We start from the raw sequence: 13,610 nt of genomic DNA, 5'->3' as shown, positions 1-13,610 counted from the left end.
TTTTAAATTCCTTTTCGCTTCCCTGATTATATCCTTTCATTCTTTTCTTTTTCTTCTTTCTCATTTTCTGTTTATATTTCTTAAAAATGCTCAATAAAATATTAAATATATTTAATAAAAAGTTTTCTTCAGCAAAGGATCGTTACCTTGTCATGGTGCTGGAGCTTGAGCACCTCAATGATGCCATGAGGTAAACTGTGAAGGGCCACCCAAGATGGGAAGGTCATGACAGAGAGGTCAGACTAAATGCGATCCCTGGGGAAGGTAATGGCAACCCATCCCAGTATTCTTGCCGTGAAAACTAAATGGATCAGTACAACCAGAGATGTCGGTATACCATCGGAAGATGAGACTCCCAGGTCGGAAGGTGGTCAAAATGCTACTGTGGAGGAACAGAGGATGAGTTCAACTAGCCCCAGACATGATGACGCAGCTAGCTCAAAGCCGAAAGGACGGCTAGCGGCCGACGGTGCTGGTGGTGAACAGCGAATCCGATGTTCTAAGGATCAACACACCATTGGAACCTGGAGTGTAAGATCTATGAGCCAGGGCAAATTGGATGTGGTTATTGGTGAGATGTCAAGATCAAAGATAGACATTTTGGGCATCAGTGAACTGAAATGGACTGGAATGGGCCACTTCACATCAAATGACCACCAGATCTACTACTGTGGACAAGAGGACCACAGAAGAAATGGAGTAGCCTTCATAATTAATAGTAAAGTGGCTAAAGCAGTGCTTGGATACAATCCAAAAAATGATAGAACGATCTCAATTCGAATTCAGGGCAAGCCATCTAACATCACAGTGATCCAAATATACACCCCAACCACAGATGCTGAAGAAGCTGAAGTAGAGCAGTTCTATGAGGATCTGCAGCACCTACTGGACAACATGCCTAAAAGAGATGTTATTTTCATCACAGGAGACTGGAATGCTAAAGTGGGCAGTCAGACGACACCTGGAATTACAGGTAAGCATGGCCCGGGAGAACAAATGAAGCAGGACATAGGCTGATAGAATTTTGCCAAGACAACTCACTCTGCATAACAAACACTCTCTTCCAACAACCTAAGAGACGGCTTTATACATGGACTTCACCAGATGGACAACCCCGAAATCAGATTGACTACATCCTTTGCAGCCAAAGGTGGCGGACATCTATACAGTTGGTAAAAACAAGACCTGGAGCTGACTGTAGTTCAGATCACGAACTTCTTCTTGCACAATTTAGGATCAGACTAAAGAGATTAGGGAAGACCCACAGATCAGCTAGATATGAGCTCACTAATATTCCTAAGGAATATGCAGTGGAGGTGAAGAATAGATATAAGGGTTAGGGTTAGTAGATAGGGTCTTAGTAGATAGGGTCCCAGAAGAACTATGGACAGAAGTCCGCAACATTGTTCAAGAGGCGGCAACAAAATACATCCCAAAGAAAGAGAAAACCAAGAAGGCAAAATGGCTGTCTGCTGAGACACTAGAAGTAGCCCAAGAAAGAAGGAAAGCAAAAGGCAACAGCGATAGGGGGAGATATGCCCAATTAAATGCAAAATTCCAGAGGTTACCCAGAAGAGATAAGGAATTATTTTTAAACAAGCAATGCGCAGAAGTGGAAGAAGACAATAGAATTGGAGAGACCTCTTCCAGAAAATTAGAAACATCGGAGGTAACTTCCAGGCAAAAATGGGTATGATCAGAAACAAAGATGGCAAGGACCTAACAGAAGAAGAAGAGATCAAGAAAAGGTGGCAAGAATATACGGAAGACCTGTATAGGAAGGATAACAATATCGGGGATAGCTTTGACAGTGTGGTCAGTGAGCTAGAGCCAGACATCCTGAAGAGTGAGGTTGAATGGGCCTTAAGAAGCACTGCTAATAACAAGGCAGCAGGAGATGACGGCATCCTAGCTGAACTGTTCAAAATCTTGCAAGATGATGCTGTCAAGGTAATGCATGCTATATGCCAGCAAATTCAGAAAACAGAAGAATGGCCATCGGATTGGAAAAAATCAACTTATATCCCCATACCAAAAAAGGGAAACACTAAAGAATGTTCAAACTATCGAACAGTGGCACTCATTTCACATGCCAGTAAAGTAATGCTCAAGATCCTGCAAGGTAGACTTCAGCAATTCATGGGCCGAGAATTGCCAGATGTACAAGCTGGGTTTAGAAAAGGCAGAGGAACTAGGGACCCAATTGCCAATATCCGCTGGATAATGGAAAAAGCCAGGGAGTTTCAGAAAAACATCTATTTCTGTTTTATTGACTATTCTAAAGCCTTTGACTGTGTGGACCATAACAAATTGTGGCAAGTTCTTAGCGGTATGGGGATACCAAGTCATCTTGTCTGCCTCCTGAGGAATCTGTATAACGACCAAATAGCAACGGTAAGAACAGACCACGGAACAACGGACTGGTTTAAGATTGGGAAAGGAATACGGCAGGGTTGTATACTCTCACCCTACCTATTCAACTTGTACGCAGAACACATCACGTCACATGCTGGGCTTGAGGAATCCAAGGCTGGAGTTAAAATCGCTGGAAGAAATATTAACAATCTCAGATATGCAGATGATACCACTTTGATGGCTGAAAGCGAAGAGGAACTGTGGAGCCTTATGATGAAGGTGAAAGAAGAAAGTGCAAAAGCTGGCTTGCAGCTAAACCTCAAAAAAACCAAGATTATGGCAACCAGCTTGATTGATAACTGGCAAATAGAGGGAGAGAATGTAGAAGCAGTGAAAGACTTTGTATTTCTAGGTGCGAAGATTACTGCAGTTGCTGACTGCAGTCAGGAAATCAGGAGACGTTTAATCCTTGGGAGAAGAGCAATGACAAATCTCGATAAAATAGTTAAGAGCAGAGACATCACACTGACAACAAAGGTCTGCATAGTTAAAGCAATGGTATTCCCCGTAGTAAGATATGGCTGCGAGAGCTGGACCAGAAGGAAGGCTGAGAGAAGGAAGATAGATGCTTTGGAACTGTGGTGTTGGAGGAAAATTCTGAGAGTGCCTTGGACTGCAAGAAGATCACACCAGTCCGTACTCCAGGAAATAAAGCCAGACTGCTCACTTGAGGGAATGATATTAAAGGCCAAACTGAAATACTTGGCCACATAATGAGAAGACAGGATACCCTGGAGAAGATGCTGATGCTAGGGAGAGTGGAAGGCCGACCAAGGGCAAGATGGATGGATGATATTCTAGAGATGACAGAAGAGGGGCCGACCAAGGGCAAGATGGATAGATGATATTTTAGAGGTGATGGAGTCGTCCCTGGGGGTGTTGATAACAGACAGGAAGCTCTGGTGTGGACTGGTCCATGAAGTCACGAAGAGTCGGAAGCGACTGAACGAATAAACAACAATACAAAGTTTCATATTATATTTAATTAATTAATTTTTCCATTTCATTTAACATTTTAACGCAGTGCTGTCAGGCTCTGCCTGCTACTCAATAAGACACAGACACCAATTTAGGGAAAATCAGGTTCTGAGTTTATTCAAGTATAGTGCATGCCTAGTTAAAGCTGAGAGTGGAGGGAGCGCGCCGGTCTGGGATTTAAATAGCCCGCGCCGGTCAGCGCTCCCCCTTTCCTCCGTTGCGTAATTCCCCGAGCCCCAAATGCCCCGTTGCTGGTGGGTGAGGGGTCGCGGGGCCCCTGCTGGTGCCCTGGGCGTCTTGCTTAATCTTTCTCCTCAGGCCGGTGATGACTTTAAGCCGGGCGATAATCTTCTGCGCTTCCGTTGACAGCTCCGGGCGTGCCTTGTGCTCAGGCGTTGTCAGTTTCACCCTTTGCAACAATGTATCTTCTTGATTGGATCTTTCCGGCTGGAGTCGTTACTTTGTTGCCGGTGTCTGTTGCCTGTCTTTATGTGTTGCTTGCATATCTCTTAATCCCTTGCCCCTGCTTCCTTGGTATTGTTATGTGTGCCGTTGTGCTGACACAATCAGCTCAACGGTGCTCATGACATACTGCCCCCCTTCCGAATGGTTAACCTGTGGGTTTGTTGGGGTAAGCAGTGTGGAACGTGCGAATTAGGTCCGGTGCTTTGACGTGTTGTGCAGCAACCCATTCTGGGTGGGGGAAGTGTTTCCACTTCACCAGGTAGTGTAGGGTGCCCCGATGCCGGCGCAAGTCGAGCACTTCTTTCACCTCAAAATGTTGCTGGCCATCTATCATTACCTGGGGGGGTGGGGCGTGTTGGGATGCCATCGGGAGGTACTTGCCGGCTTTAAAAGGCTACAGTGGAATACTGGGTGAAGTCTCTTTAAATTGTGCGGCAGTTCTAGGCGTGCTGTGACCGGGTTAACTATTTGTGTTACCCGGAACGGCCCAATGTACTTCGGGCCCAGTTTCTTCGAGGGTTGGGGCGATTTTATGAATTTGGTAGAGAGATAGACCATATCTCCTACCTGGAATGTTGGTTGCTGGCGCCAGTGCTTGTCTGCTTGTTCTTTGTAGGCTGACTGTGCTTCTTTCAGTGCTGCTGTGATTACTGGCCACGATTCTGCTATCTTCTGTCCCCAGTCACCAGCGCCTGTGCGGGGGTGGGGGTTGCGGCAGCTCTGGGATGGGGGCGAACTCGTGACCTGATACCACCTCGAACGGGGTTTTTCCCGTGCTCGTGTGAATGGCGTTATTGTAGGCGACTTCCGCGAACGGGAGAAGATCGACCCAGTCGTCCTGGTGGTAATTGATGTACGAGCGGAGGAATTGTTCTAGCGTGACATTGAGGATCTCCGTGGCTCCGTCCGTCTGGGGATGCCAGGCTGTGGATAGGGCTTTTGTGTCCCGATCAGTTTTAAAAAAGCCCGCCAAAACTTTGAGGTGAATTGTGTGCCCCTGTCGGTCACCAAGCGTACAGGACATCCGTGTAGCCTGTACACGTGTACGAGGAAGAGTTTAGCCAGTTGTTGGGCGGACGGGATTGCTGCACAGGGGATGAAATGCGCCTGTTTGGAGAAGTAGTCCTTCACCACCCAGATGGTTGTTTTCTTTTGGCTGGGTGGTAGGTCGACTATAAAATCCATGGAGATCTCCTCCCATGGCTGGGAGGGCTCCACCACCGCTTGCAGCAGTCCCTGGGGTTTTCCCCGTGGCCATTTGGCCATCGTGCACACTGGGCAAGATGCGACGTATGCCTTGACATCCCGTCTCAATGAGGGCCACCAGAACTGCCTTCGTGTTAGGTGCAGGGTCTTTAAAAATCCGAAGTGTCCTGCCTGCTTGCTGTCATGTGATCTGCTGAGGATCGCCTGGCGCTGCGAGGCCAGGACGTATAGTCTGCCTTCTCCCCATGCTAAGTCTTGCTCCATTGTCACCTTGTCAGGGTTGGCCAGGACCCAGGGGTCGGATTTGAGAGCGGCGGTGAGGTCTGCGCGTATCCCCCCTGGTAGTTGCGGTCGGCGCCGTCTGTTAGCTGGTTGGCTTGCCGTCGTTTGTGTCGTGGGGGTGGGTTGTCTCCGTGCGCTGCTCCGAGTGGTCGCTGTCATCCCCAGCTGGGAGGCGGATAGTACGGTCCCTACCATATCTGGGATGGGCTCCTCGTCTTGGGGCAGTCGGGAGAGGGCGTCTGCCAGGAAGTTCTTCTTGCCCGGTATGAACTTCAGTTGGAAGTTAAACCGGCTGAAGAACTGAGCCCATCTGACCTGCTTAGGGCTGAGGCGTCTGGACGTCCGGAGGGCCTCGAGGTTCCGGTGGTCTGTCCAGACCTCAAACGGTTGGGAGGTCCCTTCAAGTAGGTGCCGCCATGTCTCCAGCGCCGTTTTCACCGTGAACGCCTCCTTCTCCCATACGTGCCAGCGCCTCTCCGTCTCCGAGAATTTTTTTGACAGGTAGGTGCATGGCTTGAGGATTCCCGCAGGGTCCTTTTGAAGCAGTATGGCACCCAGGGAGAAGTCAGACACGTCAGCTTGAACTACGAACGGCCGTTCTGGGTCCGGGTGTGCAAGGATTGGCTCCGTTGTGAACAGCGCTTTCAGCTTGTCAAACGCTGCTTGACATGCGGGAGTCCAATTAAGCACGCCCCCCGGGTTCTTGACTCTGCGTGTTTCTCCAACTCCTTTGGTTTTGAGTAGATCTGTTACGGGGAGGGCTATCTCCGCGAACCCCCTGGCAAAGGACCTGTAGAAATTTGTGAATCCCAGGAAGCTTTGAAGTTGGCGCCTATTGCGTGGGTGTTCCCAATTCAAAACTGCCTGGACTTTTGCGGGGTCCATTTCCACGCCTTTGCTGGAGATTCGGTACCCTAGGTAGTCCAAGCGCGATTTGTGGAACTCGCACTTGGACAGTTTGGCGTAGAGTTTAGCCCCCCTTAATTTGTCCAGTACTTGTCTGACCAACCGTTCGTGTTCTTCCTGTGTCCTCGTGTAAATGAGGACATCGTCTATGTACACTAGTACCCCTTTAAATAGGTGTTCATGTAGCACCTCGTTGATGAGTTGCATGAACACCCCCGGGGCCCCCGCTAACCCGAATGGCAGTACCTTGTATTGAAAGGCGCCGAGGGGACAGTTGAAGGCTGTTTTCCACTCGTCCCCCACCTTGATTCGGATCCTATAGTATGCCTCACGGAGGTCGAGTTTGGAGAACACGCGGCCCGTTGACAGGTGGGCGAGCATGTCCTTCACGAAGGGCAGTGGGTATTTATTGGAGGAGGATGCGGCATTGAGTCCCTGGTAATCGGTGCAGAGCCGTAAGGTGCCGTCCTTCTTTTTTTGGAAAAGGACGGGCGCTCCGACGGGCGAATTCGCTGGCTCTATAAAACCCCTGGCCAGGTTTTTGTCGATGAACTCCCAGAGGGTTGCCAGCTCCTTCTGGGTCATGGAGTAGATCTTTGGTTTGGGTAGGGGTACGTCTGGGAGTAGCTCAATTTTGCAGTCCGTCTTGCGGTGGGGGGGCAGTTGGTCCGCCTCCTCCTCTCTGAAGACGTCTGTGAAGTCGGCATATTGGTCTGGTAGTCCTTCTGGGGTTGGGTTATTGTCTTGGGCGACTCCCTCCGCCCTCCCCACTGTCGGGGTGGGTATCTTCTCCGGCGCTGGAGCTTGGTATGTGCCATCGCTGAATTGGATGGTCCGTTTCCTCCAGTCGATGCGTGGGTTGTTGCTTCCTAGCCACGGTATGCCCAGCACTATGATGGGTTTCCCGATTTGGGTCTCCACAAAGGATATTTGTTCTTTGTGGGTGCCCATTGTTAGGGTGACGGTCTTGGTCTGTTGTGTGGCTGGTTTCCCCCCCGCTGTTGAGCTGTCCAGTTGATGGAATGCCAGCGGTTTGGGGAGGGGGAGGCAAGGAAGCTTGAGCTTCGCAACGATGTTAGGATGAATCAGGTTTTTGGAGCACCCAGAGTCCACTAACGCCTCGGCCGCGGTGGCTCTGGGGCCGTAGGTGAGTCTGATTTTTCCTGTCAAGATGGAGTTGTCATCTTTCTCTCTGTGTGCGTTGCGTCCCTTTTCCACCACCTGCTCTGCGGCGCGACTTAGAGCAGGCGGGGAGCGTTTCCCCCTGGCTGTGCCGGGGCGTCGCTGTCGTCCCCAGCGAGGTAGGCGTCCGCGTCCTCGTCTGGGGCTGCTAAAGCTTCTGTCAATCGCCGGGGAGGTGGGTTTGCTGGTTTGAGTGGCGTTTTCGGTGCGGGTCAGGGTGTGCGGTCCGGTGCTCTGTTTGCGAAGCAGTCTGCCGCCTTGTGCCCCATTTTCCCGCACTTTGCGCACGGTCCGCGGGCAAACCTCCGCTGTTGGTCCGCGTGTCCGGTTAGCCCCGTGTGCATGGGGGGTCCTCTTGGGTAGGGCGGGGGTTTGTCGTCTCCGGTCGACAGCAGGAACGTGTGGTGTGCGTGTTCCGCTTTGCCGGCGAGGCAAATCCATTCATGGAGTGAGGTTGGGTCGTCCCGGTAAAGTGCCCATTGAAGCACTTCTCGGTTGAGTCCCCTTTTGAACATTTCGGTGAGGGTGGCCTCTGATCACTCGGTGATTTTGCCCGCGAGGGCTTTGAATTCCAGGGCGTAATCAGCTACAGTTCTTTTGCCCTGTCTCAGTGCTTGCAGTGCGCACTTCGCCCTCTCCTTCGCCATTGGGTCTTCAAAATAGTGTTTCAAGTCGGCGAGGAAAGTATGGAAGTTTGATAGGGCTGGGGACTTGGACTTGTATAGCTGGACGTACCAGTCCGCCGCCCTGTCTTGCAGTTTGATGGCTACCGCCGAGATTTTTTCTGCTTCTGAATCAAAGTAGTGTCTGTGGCGGGCCATGTATTCTCTGGCATTGGTGACGAAGAAGGACAGCTTCGTGGGGTTCCCGTCGAAAGTAACTGAAAAGTCCCTTGGGAACCTCGCGTGCTGTGGGTCGCCCCTCCACGTGCTTTGGCTCATGGGCTCTGCCGGCGTGGATGCACTCGCCGCTGCGACTTGCATGTGGGCGTGCCCTCTCCCGTTCGGGGTCTGGTTTGGGGTGGTTACCTGCGGTGGCATCGTCTTGTAGGGTCCATTGGTTATCAGGGACTGTAACATGGCTCCTAGGTCCCGTAGTTGGGCTTCCATGGCTGTGAGCCTGGCTTGCATGTCCCTGTCAGCTGGCCGTGATGTTGTTGGGAATGGTCCGGTCGGTGTTTCAGGGTAGGTGAGCTCCAAATTCGGGTAGGGTGGCTCCATCCGGTGTTCTACCCCGTCGGCCCAGTAACGGAGTGATTGGTCCGTGACTTTGTCCTCCGCTGCGCTTCTTGCGGCTGGGCTGAAGCTCCAGGACCGGAACTGGGGTGCGGTGTGGGCCGGGAGGGTGCCCGTGGCTCTGGTGGAGTGCATCGTCTCCAGCCGTTGCGGGGTCGCCTCTGCCTCTTGCTGGGTCTGAGACTGGAGAGTGGGGTGGGCAAGGAGGGTGTCCGTGGCTCCGGTGGGATATGTCGCCCCTGGCCGTCGTTGGGTCGCCTCCGCCGCTTGTTGACCGTCTCGTCCATCTTGGGTGCGGTTTGCCGGCTCCATCGTTGCTCCCGGTTCTGCTTCTCGCCGTCTGGTTCCTCCCACGGCTTGTCTTCGTCTGGTGGGGCTTGGCGAGATTGGTTTTCGAGACTCTCAGCTTTCTGTCAGGCTCTGCCTGCTACTCAATAAGACACAGACGCCAATTTAGGGAAAATCAGGTTCTGAGTTTATTCAAGTATAGTGCATGCCTAGTTAAAGCTGAGAGTGGAGGGAGCGCGCCGGTCTGGAATTTAAGTAGCCTGCGCCAGTCAGCGCTCCCCCTTTCCTCCGTTGCGTAATTCCCCATTGCCGGTGGGTGAGGGGTCGCGGGGCCCCTGCTGGTGCCCCGGGTGTCTTGCTTAATCTTTCTCCTCTGGCCAGTGATGACTTTAAGCCGGGCGATAATCTTCTGTGCTTCCGTTGACAGCTCCGGGCGTGCCTTGTGCTCAGGTGTTGTCAGTTTCACCCTTTGCAACAATGTATCTTCTTGATTGGATCTTTCCGCTGGAGTTGTTACTTTGTTGCCGGTGTCTGTTGCCTGTCTTTGTGCGTTGCTTGCATATCTCTTAATCCCTTGCCCCTGCTTCCTTGGTATTGTTATGTGTGCCGTTGTGCTGACACAATCAGCTCAACGGTGCTCATGACAAGTACATATAAGAGTTTAATAACTTTTTATTTGATATTTTAATATATAAAACCATTTCCATTTTAAACACCCATATGTGGTAATTTTTGCTATTTAGCTTTGGTACTTCTGGGTTGCAACTTTTACCAAGCATTGTGTTTCTGAGTCAATTACTTTTAAATTCCCGCATCTGTTTGTAGAGATACTGCTCGATCATTTTTCAGCAACAGTATATTGGAGTTTCTTTTCTAATGCAGAGTGCTTATCAATGAGATCTAGTTGCATTCAGAGACAATTCAAATTCAGAAGAAAAATATAATTAATTCAGCATCATTACCTGGGTTACATAGATGATTATTCCAATTTAAATTCCTGTTGGAGCTGGACTGTAGATAGCTATTTGGGAAAGTTGTGAAGCTTCTATCATGTTCAAACACTCAGTTGTCTGAGAGTAGTGGCAAACTAATTGTTCTTCCCTCCCCTCCCTCCCCAAATACACATGGACTGGGAATTAGCTCTCTTTAGTCCCAATGTAGTGTTGATCCAGTTGCTGTCGCCATTCAAAAAGTCTTTAATCAACAGCATTAGTTATGAGTGAAGCAAAGTGGTACATATTTACAGTGACTTTTGCTCTCAAAAACTCCTAAAGCCACTTTTATAATCTAATACAGGTAGTCTTCATTTAGCAACCACAATTGGGACCAGCAGCTCTGTCATTAAGCGAAGTGGTTGCTAAGTGGCAAATCACATGACTGCGATTGTACTTTCCTTTTTCCCACTCCCCTGCCTTTTCAAATGCTCACTCTGGCACTGGGATAATTAGCAAGAAGGGAATTAATGTTTGTATTTACATTCATTGGAGAGGAAGGGATTACAAGAGAGTAAGCAGGCACACAGTGGAGAATACACATTGAAACCAATGTGCTGGGGGTGGGAGCTGCAAGTGTGCTATGCAAGCAGCCCTATGTATTCCCTATTGTGTGCCTGTTTATTCTCTTGTAATCCCTTCCTCTCCAATCTCTTTGATCAGCAAGAGGGGGGGGGGAGAAAAAAACTAAGCAATTCCTGTAGGCAGTCTATCCTGGGCCTGACCCATTTTTTCTCTCCCCCCCCCACCCCAGAGTGGAGAGATTGGAGAGGAAGGAATTACAAGAAAGTAAGCAGGCATACAATGGGGAGTACACTGAGCTGTTTGCATAGTGTGCTAGCAGTTACCAGCCCCAAGCACACTCAGAGCTGCTGCCGCCACTGCATTGCTTTTGATGTGTATTCCCCATTGTGTGCCTGCTTAGTCTCTCATAATCCCTTCCTCTCCCATTTTTACGCTCTGCAAGGGGAGAAAAAACAAAAAATCACAGGACAACACATACTGACTAATGGCAATCACATGATTGAGGGATGCTGTGAAGGTTGTAAGTGTGGGTATTGGTCGTAAAGTTATTTTTTCAGCACCATCATAACTTTGAATGGTCTGTGATGACTGTAATACTCAACTTCCCATTAAATTCTACTCATAAGTATTTACTTAGAATTCTCTTTAATGGTGTGTAGTATTCAGTACAAAGAAAAAGTTGCGAATGAAAAAATTCCATCCTTTTTCCCCATTAAACATCTTCAGTGAATTCAAATCCCACCCCCATCTCAGGTATGCACCCCTCCCTTTCGTGCCAGTTGCTTAAATAATCTGCAGCTGTCTTCAATGGCTCCTTGCAAACTACCTTGGCGTTGTAAGGTAGTCCAAACAAGATGATTTCACACTCCAACGATGTTCCCCCTCCTGTGCCTTCGACTCGCAAGAGTCGTGTTGACTGAAACATGCATGCGAGTCCAATCAAATGTTCTGGGAATGTTTGATCTGGGAGCATGACATGGTCATTGAATGAGGCAGTCAGTAAGTGAGGACTAACTGTAGTTTTTAGCTGTGTATTTCTGTTTAGATTCCCAGGAATACTTACAAACCTCCTAGAATGAAGCAGCATCTAGAAAGAATCAAACTGAAGAATCGCCAAAAAGCAGAGGCAAGTACAGTATTACTTTATAATTTATTTACTTTGCTATATTTGCTGGAAAGTTTCTACACATATTTGCTGAATTTGGAAATATAGTTGTGTTTCCAAGAAACTGCTGAGTAGTCATATGCCTGCCACAATTGGTTGCTTATATTTGAATAATGGCTTTTCAGGGTTCTGTTCCAGATTGCCATTTGTATGATATATATATTTTTTGCATAAAACCAAGGCACCAAGTAACTAAATTAAACTAAAGCATAGAGCAAGTGGCCAAACTTAAGCAAAAATCTACTTCAGTAACCACAGCCCATATAGTTAATTGATCAAATTCACTGCCTTGAGATCTCATCCAGGAGCTTAACGGCTTTTAAAATGGAGGAGACCAATTTCAAGGGGATAAGGTGGCTGTCCTGCCTTCATGTTCAAAGGCAAATATGCCTCTGTAACTCAGGCGATGGAGCAGCTGGCCAAAGAACTATTGTTCCAAAAGCTGCTTATGTGTTTCATGAAGGCACCTGGCTGTCCATTGTATGGAATGAATACTTGATTGTATATGCCTTTGCTTTGTTCTGTATTGTTATACAGGTTTCTTAGTACAGATATTTTTATAACAAGATAATTGACGTTGTTATATCTAATGGTATTAAAAACAGTTATACGCCTGTTCCATTTGGCAGTTATTTCCACTTCTGTACTGAGTATGTCACTCAACGTTGTCTATAGAATTGCTTATCCAAATAGATATTTGAGCTCCTTGCTTTAATCTAACAGACCCTGGGAAAACAAAGGAGGACACAGGATTGTTGAAAAAAAGATACCTTAGCATCAGGGAAGGGAGAAGCATGAGAAAGAGAGTCAGACAAACTCTGCCTTAATTACACTAAGTATAAGTTGAGTGGGAGAATTACTTTGATATGCTTTCAAGATTAATGCCAAGCTGTGCAAGGCAGGCAAATTCAGGAAACAAGAACCACCTAGCTTTCTGGAAAGATTTTTATTGCTGGTAGGGTAATTTAACAGAATCTTGTAAGCCTGTTAAAGCAGTTCCACTGTTCACCTTATATCTAGCGAAATTAAGGCGGAGTTGCTCCAAGTCTCCCATGCTCAGTGCTCCAAGTGTCTCACGCTCAGAGTCCCTCTGCAGGGGGAGATGGGCAGTAGCATAAATTTGAGGAATGAATGAATGAATGAATGAATGAATGAATGAATGAATGAATGCTTCCCCTGGGCTGAGGTGCAACGGATCTGTTTCTTCCTTCACTTTCGAGGGTCTATTAGACATTCCATCATAAAGATACAAACTTACGTTAACTCAAATATAAAGAACAAACTTCCAAAGATTTTGCTAATCATATTGAGAAGACTTCTGAGTTTGTTTAGCTGCTTGCATATTAGGGAGAAACCTCAAGATTTGAAAATCACAACACATACAACATATGAAGTGGAGGACTCTAAACAGCCAAGTGAGGATTAATCTGCTTAGAGACATGAAATGTTGGTTCTGATATAGTGGGGTTGTTTCAGTGAAGAGGAATGTAACTTTCAACAGTGTAGCACATATTGTAGGTGGCAGAACTAACCAGAGTTTGACCATAGAATTGATCAGAAGGAAGAGATGAGAGTGACCAGAAAACCTGTAGAATCTGCTTTTGTGAAGCTACGCTGGCTTCTTCTGCTGTATTCATTTTTTTCCTCATTGGAACAGTTTGTAGTTGTGCTTATAGTATCTCCCTTTGGAACACTCACTATTAGCTTCTTTCCATTACATAGAATCCTGTCGGTAGCTCAGGGTTGAACTGTGGAGTCCTTGGTGTTCTCTGAGCTTGGTTGTTTTCTTGCAGATGTTTCATTGCCCGACTAGACAACATCTTCAGTGCTAGAAGGGAGCAGGGTTTGCTCCCTGTTTATATACAGTAGCTTGCCCTGCCTGTATTAGTGGAGGTGTTGTTTTCTCCTTGGTAGTTCCTTGATTAAGCTATTGTTTACTGCATGATTGTTTGACTGAGTTCGTAGTTTATC

At 48.0% G+C, this 13,610-nt stretch overlaps 1 protein-coding gene across 2 annotated transcripts in view; it reads left to right on the top strand.

Moving 5' to 3' along the window:
• The window catches only part of CFAP99 (cilia and flagella associated protein 99), an 84,202-nt gene that overhangs the window by 20,354 nt on the left and 50,238 nt on the right, over positions 1 to 13,610 (top strand). For both annotated transcript variants that reach the window (XM_063304638.1, XM_063304639.1), the window contains exon 7: positions 11,520 to 11,600. In XM_063304638.1, coding sequence (XP_063160708.1) covers positions 11,520 to 11,600 — 81 coding nt within the window. The remainder of the gene's footprint in view (positions 1 to 11,519; positions 11,601 to 13,610) is intronic.

The sequence above is a fragment of the Candoia aspera genome, chromosome 5, assembly GCF_035149785.1.
Source record: "Candoia aspera isolate rCanAsp1 chromosome 5, rCanAsp1.hap2, whole genome shotgun sequence".
NCBI classification, from domain to species: Eukaryota; Metazoa; Chordata; class Lepidosauria; order Squamata; family Boidae; genus Candoia; species Candoia aspera.
Note: the sequence above shows the minus strand (reverse complement) of the source record. Positions and strands in the feature narration are given on the sequence as shown.